At 50.1% G+C, this 16,037-nt stretch overlaps 1 protein-coding gene across 1 annotated transcript; it reads right to left on the bottom strand.

The window, feature by feature from the left end:
• Positions 1-711: 711 nt before the first annotated feature.
• Positions 712-14,383, bottom strand: TRIM63 (tripartite motif containing 63). The gene is made up of 9 exons (XM_014855006.3): positions 13,975-14,383; positions 12,416-12,588; positions 9,369-9,537; positions 8,477-8,572; positions 6,773-7,006; positions 5,739-5,761; positions 5,232-5,356; positions 2,930-3,001; positions 712-1,293 (listed from the first exon to the last, which is right to left on the bottom strand). The coding sequence occupies exons 1-9, from the start codon at positions 14,131-14,133 to the stop codon at positions 1,283-1,285; spliced, it is 1,062 nt and encodes a 353-aa protein (XP_014710492.2). The 5' UTR covers positions 14,134-14,383; the 3' UTR covers positions 712-1,282.
• Between the last annotated feature and the right edge of the window lie 1,654 nt (positions 14,384-16,037).

Raw genomic sequence — 16,037 nt, 5'->3', positions numbered from 1 at the left:
TGCCCGGTGCGGCGGAGGCAGCGGCAGCTCCAGCACCCACGCCCAGCCCAAGTGGACCACGGAGGCGCTGCTCCTCCCACCCCCTGCAGAGGCAACTGAGGGTGCGCCACCTAGCGTCCGCAGCAGCTGCCCGAAGGGGCCAAGTTATGCAACCTGGAAAGGCAAGGATTCTTTCATTCTAAAGCTCTGGGAGGCAAACTCCAGTCGCGAGAGACAGGAGATGCAAGAAGCCAGCAGACAGAGCCCTCTCCCTCCTTCCCTCTGATGAACTGCTTTGAGTCCTGTTGTGTTCTTTACAACATGTTAGAAACATCTCACAGGACTGAGCACGCAGCTGGGTCTCTTGGTGGAGCTGTGGCCGGCTCAGTGATGTGACACTTTGTGTTTGCTCCCTGGCTTCCCGTTCCTTCACGCAGCCTCCCCGGGACTGTCCTAGACTAAAGCACTGAGGCTTTGCAAAATTCAGGCTCTGTTTTCTGGAGAACCAGAGAACAAGGCACTGAACCTGTTTCTTGAGGATCATTTCAGGGCCAGTTTTCTAAGGAGCTGTCATTGGGCAATGCTGGTTTAAAGAACTTCTTTGGTGGGACAGAAGCCCAGCCTTGCCATCACCGTTTACCCCCTGTCGCACACTTTCTATCAGGCCTTCTTTCCATCCACTCTGAACTTTCCCGAGAAAGAAGCCAAATGAAACCCCAACTCCCTCAGTAATCACAGGAAGAGAGCGCTGTGCATTTATTAAAACAACATATATCACACACTCAGTTACCAGCCCCTACGTGAGGGATGGGCATGGAAATACAGTACTTTATCTCCTTCTAGGCCTGTGAGTGCTATTCACCCTCCCACTGAGGGAAGGAAGTGGGTGGCTATCAACCTGACTTCCTTCCCCTCTTCCTAACAATCTGCAGTCACACAATGACCAGGCATTATCGTACAAAAGTTCCTTTACAAAAAGCACCAAATTGGCGTACATGTACAAGTATATACAAAAATCACATTTTAAAAATGTACAAAATATTCCATTTTGCACCAACATAGAAAAATGTCCTGTGTGGTTGTTTCAAGCACGTTTCCCATTCTGGTTCAGTGACTGCTGGACACAGCAGTGGGGGTCCTACTGCTAGTCCCCGCTCTCTGAGCAGAGAGAAGACACACCTTCCCATTGCCCCGCCAGGGGCCCTGACCCCTCCCACCCTGGGCCTGTCACAGAGGCAGCTGGGCCCATCCCCACCCTCCCCAGTCTCTCTGCATCTCGAGGGTCTCTCCCTCTTCCAGCTCCTTACTGGTGTCCTGAAAGAAAAAGACGAAGAAACACGAGGTGAGACAGGGACTCAGGGCATCCAGGGCTCACCAAGCTGCCATGATACAATTTCAAACTCCAGTTCCTGCCTGGCCTCTTCCCATTTTTTTAAAATTGAAGTATAGTTGACATAGAGTATTTTATCACTTTCAGGTGTACAATATAGTGATTCGACATTTATATACATTATGAAAGGGTCACCACGCAAGTCTAGTAACCATCTGTCACCATACAAAGTTACTACAATGTTATTGACTATATTCTCCATGCCGTCCATTCCGTCCCCAGGACCTATTTTGTAACTGGAAGTTTGTACCTCTTAATCCTTTCACCTATTTCACCCATCCCTCCACTCCCCTCCCCTGTGGTAACCACCAGTATGTTCTTTGTATCTATGAGTGTGTTTCTATTTTATTTTGTTTGTTTGTTTTGGTTTTTAGATTCCATATATAAGTGAAATCACACAGTATTTGTCTTTCTCTGTCTGACATTTCACTTAGCGTAATACTCTCTATGTCCATCCATGTTGTTACAGACGGCAAGATTTCATTCTTTTTTATGGCTGGGTAATAGTCCAACCTCTTCCTTTTTAAATCAAATTAGAATTTGGTTGCCAAAACACTATGGATCTCACATCCAATACAAAACTCCAAGACTACCCTGTATTTTTCAGCTGGATTGGAATTTAGTTCCAATAATAACTGGGCTTGAAAAATAATAACATTAGCAAACGTATTAACTAGCAAACATAACCTTCCTATGTGTCAGACACCGTGTTAGATGAATATCTAATTTACTGCCCACCATAACCTTTTGAGGTCAGACTATTATGCCCTCATGCACAGATGAGTAACCCAAGACTCAGAAAAGTTGTGAATTGCTCAAGATCACTCCACTAGACCGTGGTAAAGTTGTGATTCAGAATCTAGGCTTTTAACTATACTCTGCCAGGTTGGCAAACGCAGATTCCTACAGGGGCCAGCAGATGACATGAATGGGAAAAGCAGGCAGGCTGACAGTGGTGGGGCTGGGCAAACTGGGAAGCGCATGACCCATCCACAGAGGGCAGCCACTGCCCAGCACCAGCTCTCTGGGACTAGGGAGAAGGGCAAGCCCAACATTGTTAGCTCTTTCTAAATTTTCACAAGAAGGTGGAAATCCAGATTCTGAGTTGAAATCTCCTTTAATAAGAACTCCTTAAAAAAACTCCTAATTTTAAAAAGGTTGGCAACTAATTAAAAAAATGTTAAACATTGTGCTGGCCAAACAAAATACTTCGGTGGGCTGAGCCTGGCTCATGAGTGCCCTGGCTTTTACAATAATGTCAATACAGTTACAAATGTCAATACAGTTATGCTGTATTGCTTTCCATTTAGGAAGGTCATTTAGACATAAACTGGGAGCTTTTTATTATGAATAGTTTGGAGTTTTTTTCTCTAACGGTAAAAGGAACAGGACTTTACCATTAAAAGGTTTAAAACCACATAGTGGGAACATGAGCCCATATTGGCATCATCCCCAGTGTCCAGCACAGCACTTTGCACACAGTCTGCGTTTCACGTTCTTGTGGAATAAACGAATGAATGAATGAAGGAATGAATGAATGGAGGTAGGTGAACTTCTTACCTTCTTCCTTCCCCTCTGTGGACTCTTCCTCTTCCTGATCTTCTTCTTCAAAGAACTCTTCCTCTTCCTCATCTGTATGTGACAAAGAACAATTGTGTTTTAGAATGGGGCCGGTTTCTCAGAGGAGCTGCTCCAAGCAGAACCAGGCAAGAGACAGCACTTATCCAAACTCCTTCCCATGCTCCGTTGGGGTCAAAGGGCCATACAGTGACATCAGTGGCCTGGGAGATGATGGGCTTGCCAAACCCAAGCTGCACAGAGGCTGGCTTCCTCCTCCTTCCTTCCCACACCCCTCCAAGGGAGAGAGGGTCAAGATGCTCCTTTGTTCCAGTAGCAGCAGCAGCTTCTATCCCCTGATCTACCCGTGACGAGAAAGGACTTTGGGGAAGCACGCTTTGTGCTTCTCTACATTTCTCAGACAGATAAACATCACCTGGGGAGAATGGGACAAAAAGTCCTGATTCTCAGGGATCAGAGTCCTTGTCCTGAAGCAAGTTGCTCAGCCTTTGAAATCTGCTTGCCTAGCACTCCCTGTCCAGTTTTCCTCATTCCTCAGCCTACAGAGGGGTGGATATGGGGTGGGGGTGGAGCGCTTCTGGGGCCACCTGCTGATTAGCTCTCTGAAACTGAGCCCCAGACAGAGTGACTGAGCTGCAACCTGTGTCCTCACTTTCCCGTCCTGGGATATCATCTGTAAGCTCTACTATCGGGGAACATCCCTGACGGGGTCACCACAGAGTCAGAGCATTTGTCAAGAGTGTCTGGGGAGAGGCTTAAAAGAATTATTGCCTCCAAAATGACAGCCAAAATTCCAGCCACGTAGCTGGGATCTGTGCGTAACCCAGAATGTTGTTGTTTAATCGTTATCACAATTAACCACTCTCAGTGGCATTTGCTGAAGACCTACTATGCCAAGTATTGAGCTAAGCTGTACACACTGGTCTCATATAATCCTCACAAGGCTCTTGTGAGCCAGGGGGCCCTTGATGGAATCCGTGTGGGCTAATTATAAGCTGCGTGGCCTCTAGCAAATCGAACACCTTCCTTTGGCTTTATTTCCTCAACTACAAAATGGAGAAGACAACAGAAACTACCTCATCAATTTGTTGCAGTAAATGATAGAATTTATGTCAAGGGCTCAGTGGCTGGGACATAGAAAGTGCTCAAGAAATGGTAGCTGTTGGTACACTCCCTATTTAGCTATGAGGAAACTGAGGCTCAGGGAGATGACAGAAGGCAGCGTAGGTCTTCACAATGTCCTATCGTTCACACAGTGTGGTCCGCTCGTGAATATTTTAGCTTAGGGAGGGTGACAGTGGAACAGATAATCTACAGCAATGCAAACCCCCCCGTCTGTTGGCTTTGGGATGCATTTTGTCTTTAGCTATGAATGGGGTATATCTGGGGTTCTGAGAACAGATTCAACACCAGATTCTGCAAGCTTGCAGGAGAGCCAAAACAAGAGGCGCCAAGAAGCTTTTCTCTTTCTCATGCTGGTCTGCTTACAATTCTTCCCTGTTCCGGGGTGCCCTCACCCCCTCAGCTGGTCGTTGGAGCAACATCTCTCAGACCAACATTCAGCAAAACCGGATCCTCCCTCTCCTTCTCTGTCGCTAAATAGTTACCTTTCAGCTGTGTGACCTCCAGCAAATTATTAACATCTTTGCTCTTCATCTGGCTTCCTCATTTTCCCTTATTATTGTTATGGTTATATTATTACAGGTACTCTATGAAAGAGTAATTACAAACAGAAATGAGGATATAATAAAGATAAATTAAGGTGCCTGAGTATCATAGATAGTAGCATTAAGGAGCTGAAGCTAAGACTAGCTCTAGGCAATAACTAGTATATATCTAGTACCTTACAAACTCTTCTGTATTGCTATCCTATTTGTTGCAACAGCACCATGAGGTGGTCGTTATTAGCAGGCCCACTATTAACCTAATTTTTAAAGTTAGAAAATGAAGCTCAGAGAGATGGAAAGGCTCACCAAAAGTCATGCAGATAACAAGTGGTGGAACCGGGATTTGAACTTAGGCCTGCCCCTCTCCACTTGCCATGCTCTTTCTACTGCCCCAAGACTCCTTCCTGCAGTGGATCAGTACATAATTTATTGAGCAATGATTATGTACCAGGCACTGTACTAGGCTGGGTCCATCCAGAAGTTAGCTGTATGAGTTTGACTGATATCTGGGCATCTTTGCTAATGTGTCTGCCTCCCCGTGGGGCTTAGTCGGAAGGAAGCCAGTTTCCAGGGGTCGAGGAGGGGAAACAGATAAGTGACACAACCACCTCCTTTACCTGTCCCAAAGTTGATGGCCCTGAGGGTATCTGCTATGTGCTCTAAGTCCAAAGTAAAGTAGTCCATGTTTTCAAAGCCCTGCTCTGTCTTCCCCAGCTGGCAACCCTTGGAAGCTTCCACAATGCTGTGGGGGAGAAAAAGAGAGAGAGAGAGAGAGAGAGGGAGAGAGAGAGAGAGAGGGAGAGAGAGAGAGAGAGAGGCAGGGTGAGATCCCCACGGCTCAGTGAAGGAAGAGGGTATCTTAGCTCCAACTCACACCAGTGCACATGCTTGTGCCCACACCCAGATCTTACACCTGGAAGCTCTCCCTGGAGAGGTGGAATATTTCCTCTCCAGTAACAGCAGAATAGATGGTCCAAGAAAGCAGAGGATGCAAAGGTCAGGAAAGATAGCCTGAGACCAGACCTTCCCAGCAGATCTCATGCAAAGGGGGAGGCCCAGTGGAGAAAGCAAGAGGCCCAGGGGGGAGCTCAGGCCTTGGATCTTAGCCCTGGAGAGACACTGACCTTTTGATGAGTTTCTTGGAACTCTGTTGGGGAGAGAGAGAGCAAAGGGTTAGGATTGCAGGAGGGGAGCCCCAGGAAATCAGCAAAACCAGTGACCGGGGGCCACAGATGGGTGCTTGGTGCCAGGCCCTAGCCCAGTTGTGACCTGCTCCCCGCCCTGAGCTGAGCAGAACCTGGATCTTTCCCTCTGTCCTCGTCCGCACAGGTCTTGGTCTTCACTCTAGGACCCTCCCATCATCCTGGCAGGAAGCTTGGATTCTAGGGGTGTCAGTCTAAACACTCTTAAACCCTGACATCTCCAAGATAAGAATCATATTCTAATCACCTTTTTATACCCAACATCTACCTAAAGCCTAGACCACAGTATGTACTTAGGAAATTTCTATTGAACTGAACTGTGAAATTTTTTTTTTGAGGAAGATTAGCCCTGAGCTAACATCTGCTGCAAATCCTCCTCTTTTTGCTGAGGAAGACTAACCCTGAGCTAAGATCCGTGCCCACCTTCCTCTACTTTATATGTGGGACGCCTACCACAGCATGGCTTGCCAAGCAGTGCCATGTCTGCACCCAGGATCTGAACCAGTGAACCCTGGGCTGCCGAAGCGGAACGTGCGAACTTAACTGCTGTTCCACCAGGCCAGCCCCATGAACTGTGAAATCTTATATCTGATCCCTTCCTGTCTCCCCCAACAAGCTCTCCTAGGGCAGGGCTGTGTCTTGTTCATCTCTGTGTCTCCACCTCAGTGGCTGGCCTGCAGTAGGTGCTCAATTAATAGTCTCTACATGGACATTGCATTTTTCAGCTTCCAAAGCTATTTTACAAACATCCTCTTATCTGATCCTCATAAAGTCAGTTAAGAAGAAAGAAGGTAGGTGTGTAACATGCCCATTTTACAGATGAGGAAACTGAGGCTCAGAGAGATTTAAATTGACTTGCCCAAGAGCACATAGGTGATCAATGATGGAGCACAACTTGAACCTTAGACAGAGCTGTTGAGAATTGACTCTGCCCACACCTTCCTAGTCCTGCTCACCAAGAGGAAGATGGCCCCACCAGGCTCATCCAAGGACTGGATGGCTGTCTCCACCAGCTTAGTGGACTTGTCCAGTTGCTCCCGGTACTGCTGGATGAGGGCCTCAATGAAGCTGAGCTTCTCCTCCTGCTCTTGCGTGATCCGCTGCAGCAACTCGCTCTTCTTCTCATCCAGAATGGCATACAGTGCATCGAACTTCCGGCTCAGCTCTTCCTTCACCTGGTGACTGTTCTCCTGGGGACAGAAATCGTGGAGTCAGATCCTGTGGGATCCTCCTCCCTATCCCCAACACTTCCTTCCCAGGATGGGTGTGCTAGGAATACAGACTCTAAAGCTGGAAGAGATCTTACTACACCCCCATTTTACAGAAGATGAAATGTAGGCTGAGCGAGAAGAAAGCACGTGCTAAAGTTTCATAGTTACTTAGTACACCAGTGACATTTGGAGGCTGGCGTCATGGAGAAAGCTACCCTCTCCCTCTAAAATAGAGACTATAGGGGCCAGCCTGGTGGTGTATTGGTTAAATTGGCGCACTCCACTTCTGTGTCCCGGTATTCACAGGTTTGGATCCTGGGTGCGGTCATGGCACCACTTATCAAGCCATGTGGGGGCAGGCGTCCCACATATAAAGTAGAGGAAGATGGGCATGGATGTTAGCTCAGGGCCAGTCTTCCTCAGCAAAATGAGGAGGATTGGCGGCAGATGTTAGCTCAGAGCTAATCTTCCTCAAAAAAAAAAAAAAAGAGAGAGAGAAAGAGACTCTAGGGTCAGATGGGGTGATATATTCTGGGCCTCCTGTGTGTCCCCAAGTCACACTCTTCCCCCTATTTTAGGACCAAGACTGGATTCAGAAAGCTCTGCATCATTTGGTCCTAGCAGAGGTGAAGAAGCAGTTCCTCCCCCAGTGGCCTCCTCTTTGAGGGTCCCTTTTCTCTAACACAGATGCTACATCTTAGTGTCCTTACCTGTAAGACGGGTATAATAATAGCATCTCATCACACTGAGGTCTCTAAGATCCTCTATCAGCCTGGGAGCCCCTCAGGGGTGGAAACAATGTCCTCCTACCTTCCTTTGAACCTATCTTTCACACAACTCTTTGTCTCCCAGACATGTGATGGTCCCTTCCCCCCATCACATCTCCAGGTCCCCCCTCCAAGTAGAGATGGAAAATCCTGGATGCTTCTGCAAGGATAGGAAAGTTTCCTTCTGCCTCTACAGTCAAGCTACTCGAAGTGTGGTCCATGGACCAGCAACTTGGCAAACGCTGGGAGCTTGTTAGAAACGCAGAATCTCCTGGCTCATTCCAGAACTACTGAATCAGAACTTGAATTTTAACAAGACCCCAGGGTGATTTGAGAAGCCTTGGTCTACAGCACCCTGGAGAACAATGCTCTAAAAACTACTAGTGCTGAATAAATGCTGGGAATTATTGGTGGGACACTCCCTGAAGTCAGAGCTGGGTGTGTCGCTCACAACCCCATCCCCAGCACCTCTGGCAGGGCCTGACACACAGCTGTGCTCTGGAAGCATTTGTTGAGTGAGTGGATGAGTGGATTACTCAGTCCCTCCCCCACCATCCCTGCCTGAACACTCCAGGCTCCAGGCCCCAAACTTTAGTTACATCCCATGGGTGAGCCTTCACCCCAGAGACCGGGCCACACTGGGAGGCTTCGAAGCCCCAGGCAGAGCTATTCTTCCTCTCACCTTTGTCACTCGACAGGAGTCCTCCAGCTGAGTGATGATGGTCTGCACACGGTCGTTCCCCGCCACCAGCATGGAGATACAGTTACTCAGCTCAGTCTAGACAGGAGGGGTGGGGAATCAGGAGAGGAGAGACAGAAATAGTCTCAGGGCCTGCCCTCTTGGGAGTGGCAGCAAAATGGCAACCTCACTCCCCTCTCTGCTAGAAAGAGCCCCTTTCTGAGGTGCAGCTCAGGTCCAGAGCAGAGAATATCAGAGAGATAGTGCATCTCTTATTTTACAGATAAGGCCCAGAGAGGGGAAATGAGCTGCCCAAAATACACAGCAATGTACTAGCAGAGGAGGGCTTGTTTCTAGGAAAGAAGGGTTGCAGAAAACAAATAGAGCTGGAGAGTTCTAGAAGAGAGAGACCAAGAGAAGAGAGGGAGGTAGGGAGGAAAGAATACGGAATGAGGGACCACAGCCTACTGCCTGGACAGGATGGCAGGGCTGCCACAGGCCCAGGAGCCCAGGGAGAGGGCTCCCAGCTGCCTCCTGCTGCAGGGGAATTTGAAGACTTGGAGAGGTGACCGACACAGGAAGAGGCATCTGGGGCCCAAAGCACACTGGGATGTAGAAGTCGTGGCCTGAGAGAACCCTGGTGGCCTGGCCCTGGGGTCTGGTCTCTCCCCTCTGGCCACACCCAGGTGTTCTCAAGTGGCTCTAAGTATAACCCATGAGCTCAGCCACCTCCCCCAGGAAGGCAAGGGCTGCTGTCCCCGTAGCCTAGGAAGTCCCTCCAGAGGGACTATTCCTGAAAGGCCGGCTCAGCAGATCTACGGGGATCAAATGCACATCCTGAATCATTCGTGCCTAGCAGGCCCAGGCTGGGGTTGGAAGTGGCTTGGGCCAGTACCTTTTGTCCCTGGAAGACGCTCTGCAGCGGGGCCACCTCGCAGGCTTGGTGGGCCCCAAACACCTTGCACATGGAGCATGTGGGCACCTCACACGTAAGGCAGTAGATGTTGATTTTCTCATCTTCATGCTCCTTGCACATGGGGTGGCTGCCCTTCTGCTGGGGCCGACTGAAGCGGAGAAGAGTCATAAGTCATGGGCTAGGGGTCCCTGGTCCCTGTGTCCTCTCCCAGCTCCAGGAGACCACCCCAGATCTATGACCTGAGCTCTTAGTGGTTAGCTGTCCCCAATTCTTTTCTTTTCATCCTCTGGGGACCCAGGACCAGGGAAGCCAATGACACCAAGGCTGTCCCCACATCCTAGGACTCAAACTTGGTGGATGGAATTGGCCTTAGGCCCTGCCAGTGCAGGACACGGGAAGGGTTGTAAAATCTCAGAGTCACACCTGGAGGCGATCTCTAGAAGAGGAAACTGGGCCCCAGAGAGGTGAATTGACTTGCCCAAGGTCACCCAGCAAGTCAGGGCAAGGGAGGCTCAAGTTCATTTGCTCTAATTATAGTCCCCATAGCTCCTGGATACTGCAGGCCGGGCTCTGGGCAAAGCAAGTTATACTCGTGGCCACACTGAATTCTATATTTAATCCACCAGACTGTAACCTCCATCAAAGCAGGGAAACTTGCCTGTTCTCTTCACCCCTGGATCTGCAGTGTACAGTGCCCGGCATCGAGGAGGTGATAATTAAATACAGGTAGAAAGGAAAAACCAGTAAGCACGCCATGACGGTGCCTGAGGCTCAGGGAAGGATGCAGTGTGTGTGCCCCGAGTCACACAACTAGAACATGGGCAGCCCAGGGCTGTCCAACAGCCCAGCATGAGTCTGGAATCCTAGTCCAGAGATTCTTCCCAGGGTCCAGAGTCTCTTCCTTCTCTTTCTTCCGAAATGCGCATTCTTAGAACGCCTTTCTCGCCTCGTCTCTCTGTGCTGAGCGTCTCTGGGATGCTACCTGTGCGCCTCTCAGGGCAGCGGTCACTTCCTACCCGAGATTCAGTTTTTTGAGTCTAGGTCTTCCCTCAGCCAGACTATACACTTATTTAGAGCCAACACCATGTCTACACCACCTCTGATTTCCCACCCCCTAACACAGCAGGCATCTCTAAATGTCAAATCGTGACTGTCCCCATCAATGTTAACCCCCCATCTCCAAATAGCCTTGCACGACTGATCATTTCAACTTCTTAAATAAGCCCCTTTCCAGACTTTTATTTTTGTATCTTTTAGCCAAGGGCCACCCCCACCCCATGCTGGCAGGGGTCACCCTTTTTCACCTGTCTCTATCACCTGGGAAGGGAGCTCTGGGATGGCAGTAGGTGCAGAGGTGAGGCAAGATCCTGAAGGTCTGGTGCCCGTGCTCACCGCCATCCCAGATGCCCATCCTCCCAAGCCCAGGCATCAGCATCTGGGTTCAAATCCAGATTGTTCTGCCACTTATTTTGTGACCTTGGACAAGTGATTTCACCTCTCTGAGCCTTGGTTTCATCCCAGAGCTAGTGGGATCATGGCAGGAGTTGTCTGTAATGAATGTGTAGGCCCTGGCACAGAGCAGACCCTCAATAAAGGGAGGCTATTACTGTCATTCAACTCTGTGGAAAGGCCTCGAAGGGTTCAAATACAACATTCTCTTTAAAGGTCAACAGTGGGTGGGCTAATATTTTTGTGCAATATTGACTTTATTACTATTATATTGATCAACAATATATTTTGTATTTTTGTAGTGTTCAAACTCCAGCAAGATGAGAGGCAATAGCAGGTGAAATGTTCACCATAGAGTCAGTCACACAGGCTCCCTCTCAGCTTCACCATGTGCAACTGACTAGCCTTGGACAAATCTCTAACCCTCTCTGAGCCTCCGTTTCCTCATTGTAAAATGAGAGTAAGAATGCCTTAGAGGATTACGGTGAGAATTAAACAAGGGACAACACGTGGAAAATACTTAGCACAGTGCCTGCACATAGTAGGTACTCAATAAATATTTGACATTTTTAATGTTTCCAACCAAAATCCTATTTGATAGTCACAATAAATCTTACTGTCCCCTTCTGCAGATAGGGGAAATGAAGGCCCAAAGACTTACCCAAGATCCTACAATGCATTAGTAACAGAGTCAGACCAGCAAACACAGTTCTCCAGGTCAGGCTCCTTCTGGCTAGGACTGGTCTGTTGCCTTTCCTTGGGCAGGACACTGCCTGCAGGCAGGCACTTGGTGGAGGTTTTGGACCTTAAGAGCTGTGAGGTCAGCAGTTTGGAAGACTTGTCAGGATGTTCTGATATGTAAAGATCTCCCTGGTAGCTGTGTCTCTTTCCAGTTGGAGGCCCAACGCTGCACCATGTCCATCACTCACAAATTCCGCCTGAGTCTGAGCTGCTATTTTACAAACAGGGAGACTTGGAGCTAAATCTACTGGGCTCGTTCCCAGCGATTCCACTTTCCAGACCTTGGGTAGCTGACTTCACCTCTTTGAGCCTCAGCTTCCTCATTGGTGACATGGGAATGATAAAAGTCATGCCTGGCCCACAGGACTGTGTGAAGCAGCAGGAGGAAGCGTTCCTGGGGCCCAGGGGGCCCGGGGTGCCCAGGGCTGTGCCTCGGAGCACGTGGGAGGATAGCCGTTGCTATCACTAGAGAAACTGGCTGTGGTCTCACTGGGCACTTTCTCTGCTTATCAGGGCCACTTTGCTGGCCTCAGTCCTCTCTCTCCTTCTCATAACTCATCTTTCCCTGGTTTCTGTCTCAGTATCCCCCGGGAGGGCAGCCTAATGTCTGGGCCCCTTCCCATTCACAGAGTGACACGGAGAGCCAGGGCTGGAGGACAGAGATGAGCCTCTGTTCCTGCCTGAGGAAGAGGGGGCTGGCTCTCTGGACTGGCTCGTGTTTCTTGTCCAGCTAGGGCCCTGGATCCCAAGCAGGTGAAAGAGGAAGGAGCCTGGGAGAGCTGGGCACAGAACAGCAGGGGAGGGAGGATGGGCTCCCAGCAGCCGGGCGAACTGACCTGGAGCACTCCTGCTTGTAGATGTCGATGATGTTCTCCACCAGCAGGTTCCTCTGCAGGCCGTACACTCCGTGACGATCCATGATCACCTCATGGCGGCACGAGGGACAGCGGAAACGGCCTCCAGACACGGACACTGAGCCACTTCGGTTGGTCCAGTAGGGATTTGCAGCCTGCGGGTGGCAAGGGCAGAGGTGAGACCTGGGGTCCCTCCTCAGACCCTCCCCTTTCTAATCTCTGGTTGTCCTTCCCCCTCCTTACCCCAACCACTCTTTTTTTTTTTTTTTTTAATTTTATTTTTTCCTTTTTCTCCCCAAAGCCCCCCGGTACATAGTTGTGTATTCTTCGTTGTGGGTTCTTCTAGTTGTGGCATGTGGGACGCTGCCTCAGCGTGGTCTGATGAGCAGTGCCATGTCCGCACCCAGGATTTGAACCAACGAAACACTGGGCCGCCTGCAGCGGAGCGCGCGAACTTAACGACTCGGCCACGGGGCCAGCCCCTAACCAACCACTCTTTTTTTAAAAAGATTTTATTTTTCCTTTTTCTCCCCAAAGGCCCCCGGTACATAGTTGTATATTTTTAGTTGTGGGCCCATTCTAGTTGTGGCATGTGGGATTCCGTCTCAGCATGGCTTGATGAGCAGTGCCATTTCCATGCTCAGGATCCGAACTGGCGAAACCCTGGGCTGCCAAAGCGGGACACACGAAATAAACTACTCGGCCACAGGGCCGGCCCCATCCCAACCATTCTTGTCAAATCACACAACCTGGAGCTGCCCATCCTCAGATGAGAGCCAGCTCAGTTACAAAGGGAGCACCTGAGAAGCAACTAAGCAATCAACAGGTTTGGGAGTCAGCAGACCTAAGTTCAAGTCACCGTTCTTCTCTGAATGACTTCGGGCAAGCAACCTTAACTCTCCAAGCCTCAGTTTGCCCATTCATGAAATGAGCATTATACTTAGAGCCAGCTCCTGGGGCTGCTACTTTAAAGATAAAATAGCGAGAGGCCATTTTGTAAAATGCTTCTGGGGAAACTTGAGTCCTGCCTCCCAGCCGGGACCTCCATTCCCATTCCTTTCTTAGGAAGATGGAGACCCTCCTGCCCCGTATTACAGGGAACAGCCTCAAAAGGGAAGATCCCTCAACTGCCCTGTCCCTCCCAGCCACCGTCCTCCTAAAGCTCTGGGGCCCCTGCCACCATGGAGCTGGCTCCAACCCTGGGGTCTGGTTTCTCTCTCCTCTCTGCCTGCTTCTCCCACTTATCGCTTGAGGCATTTGACTCCTGATTGGAGAGTCAACCGCGGTGCTCAGGGTGTGGGTGGGGGAGCTGCGGGCAGGCGGGGAGGGGAAACATGCGTCATGGAGAAGGAATGAGGCAGCCAGAGCCGCCTCCCTAGCCCCCCTCAGCCCTGTCCTGAGGCCGTGGCAGGGGGTCACTTCGGAGAGGGAAAAACCAGCCCTGGTTTGGAAGGATCCTGGGCTAGGAGAGAAGGGCTTTCATCATGGGAAAACTGAATAGCCACCTGGGGCCCTGGAACTAGGCCATGCCTGGCACTGACCTGAAAGATGTCATTGGCACACTTCCGGCAGAGGTTGTGCTGACAGGGCAAGATGACCACTGGCTTGGTAAACATCTCCAGGCAGATGGGACAGATCAGCTGCTTCTCTAGGTTCTCCATGGGGTTCCCATCCTGGATCAGGCTTGACTTATAATCCATATTGTCGGGAGATGTGGGCCTCTACCTGGCTGCCTCCTTCACTCGCCTCGCTCTAAGCAGACCTGGGGTCTTGCCTGTGTCACAAAACACCCACCCAGAGCTTCTTTGCCTTCTTCTCCTGGCGCCTGAATTCTGTCTTTGGCTGAGGCCCCTCTGATATTTATAGCTGGACCCTGGTCACATGAGCCCCAGGAGGGGACCAGCTGAGCATTCCGATGCCAAGCGGCTGGCGGGGCTTGAGTTTCCCCCAGGCCTGAAAGCTCCGCCCTCTCAAATCACATGAAGGGATGAGCAATCGCTGTTCCCCTGGGACGGGGGTCGTAAACAAGAACAGCCTGTCCGTGGGCAGGCTTGAGGGAGGACTGGCCACCCAGAGTTTCCTCCAGAAATTAGTCTCCTCCCATACCAGGCTGGTAAGCCAGGGATGAAACCCAGCAAGTGGGCCACTGGGATTTGTGGAGTTAATCGTCAGTGCCCTCTCACTGACCTAAATCAGGTCCACCCTCTCTGGAGTCCTGGGCAGCCCCCAAGATGAGGGGTCAGGCCAGCCCCTCTCTCTGAGCTCATCCCTGAGCACAGCACGTTGCTGGAGACCTTGAGACCCCCACCCCGTCAAGGCCATCCCTCCGTCCTTTGGCCATTAACTGTATTTTAATGCTGAAAGGGCTCCCTTGAGACATGGTCCAGTGCCCTCATTGTATAGATTTTGACACTGAGGTTTAGAAGGAAAAGACCTTATCCAAAGTCACTTAGAAAGTAAGTGGCAAAGCCAGGAATCTTATTCATTCATTGGAAATTTTTCTCAGTACTGTCTATACATCAGACGCCAAGGTGACAGGTAGATGAGTCCTCCTTTTCCCTGCCCTGAGATTCCTACAGTTTCGGGGGGGAGAGAGACAGAAATAACTATTATGTAATGCCTACCTAGGCACTTAGAAGTTATCCACATGCTCTCCTCTGCCCTCTGTACAAACTTGAATTTTTCTCCGTGTCCTTCCGGACATCTTCCCTGTTGGCAGGTAGCATTGGAGCAGTTCCAACGTTATTTTTTAGGTAGAATCTCATGCAAAGGGACATTGGGGCCATCAGTACAAGGCGCTGGGGTGAGAGTGGGAGGAGTGACATCAGGCCTCAGGATGAGCCTAAGAGGCTATAGAATGTATGGGAGGAGTGTCCAGCATCTCAAGAAAGAGCCGTGGCAGGAGGGTAGGTTTCATCACCTCAGCCTGGAGAAGAGTTGATGGTTGGAGAAGACTTAGTGAGTAGTGAGGGCAGAGGAGCCAACCTTGGGACGGGGAGGAAATGGGAGGGAGAAGGGGAAGAAGGGGGACCAGTCAGAGAAAGAGGAGGCGGCATGGAGGACAAGGGGCTGGGGGGCTTCAAGGAGAGGGTGGTCCCCCCTAAATGTGAATGGCTAGTTTTGCCGAGCATTTACCATGTGCTACACACTGCGCCAAGCACATCATGCATTGCTTCATTTCCTCATCTCAACAGCCAACAACATAAGAACAACTATATCTCCATTCTGCGGATGAGGAAACTCAGGCACAGAGTGAAATAACGTGTATGAGGTCATACAGCTTGCAAGATGTGGCTCTAGGACATGAACTCAGATATGCTTGACTCAGGAGCCCAAAATCCTTATGTCTCTGTTGAACTGCAGGTCAACACTGGCAGGCCAGCCAAGGGTTGGAAGAGGATGAGGGTTGAAAAGAAGCCATCCCTTCTTCCTCGCCCACATGTCCTCTGTTTAGTTTCAGGCATCAGGCAGCGTTGTTCTCTTGGAAGGCGGGCCTCTCCACTGCCACAGGAGACAAAGCTTTAAACCTATCACCATAATTCCATCCTCCTTTGCCTAAGTGACTAGTTATGGCCAAGGAGACCCAAGGGCTGGTGGAGGTGGG

Source organism: Equus asinus, chromosome 5 (assembly GCF_041296235.1).
Source record: "Equus asinus isolate D_3611 breed Donkey chromosome 5, EquAss-T2T_v2, whole genome shotgun sequence".
Lineage (NCBI taxonomy): Eukaryota > Metazoa > Chordata > Mammalia > Perissodactyla > Equidae > Equus > Equus asinus.
This window is presented reverse-complemented; position numbering and strand designations above follow the sequence as displayed.

Excerpts from the sequence above, each read along its gene's own strand:
- TRIM63 (XM_014855006.3), bottom strand. The coding sequence starts at position 14,133 with ATGGATTATAAGTCAAGCCTGATCCAGGATGGGAACCCCATGGAGAAC. Across the intron at positions 12,589-13,974 it reads GTGCCAATGACATCTTTCAG|GCTGCAAATCCCTACTGGAC; the intron begins GTCAGTGCCAGG and ends TGCCACCCGCAG. Across the intron at positions 8,573-9,368 it reads GCGTCTTCCAGGGACAAAAG|ACTGAGCTGAGTAACTGTAT; the intron begins GTACTGGCCCAA and ends CCTCCTGTCTAG.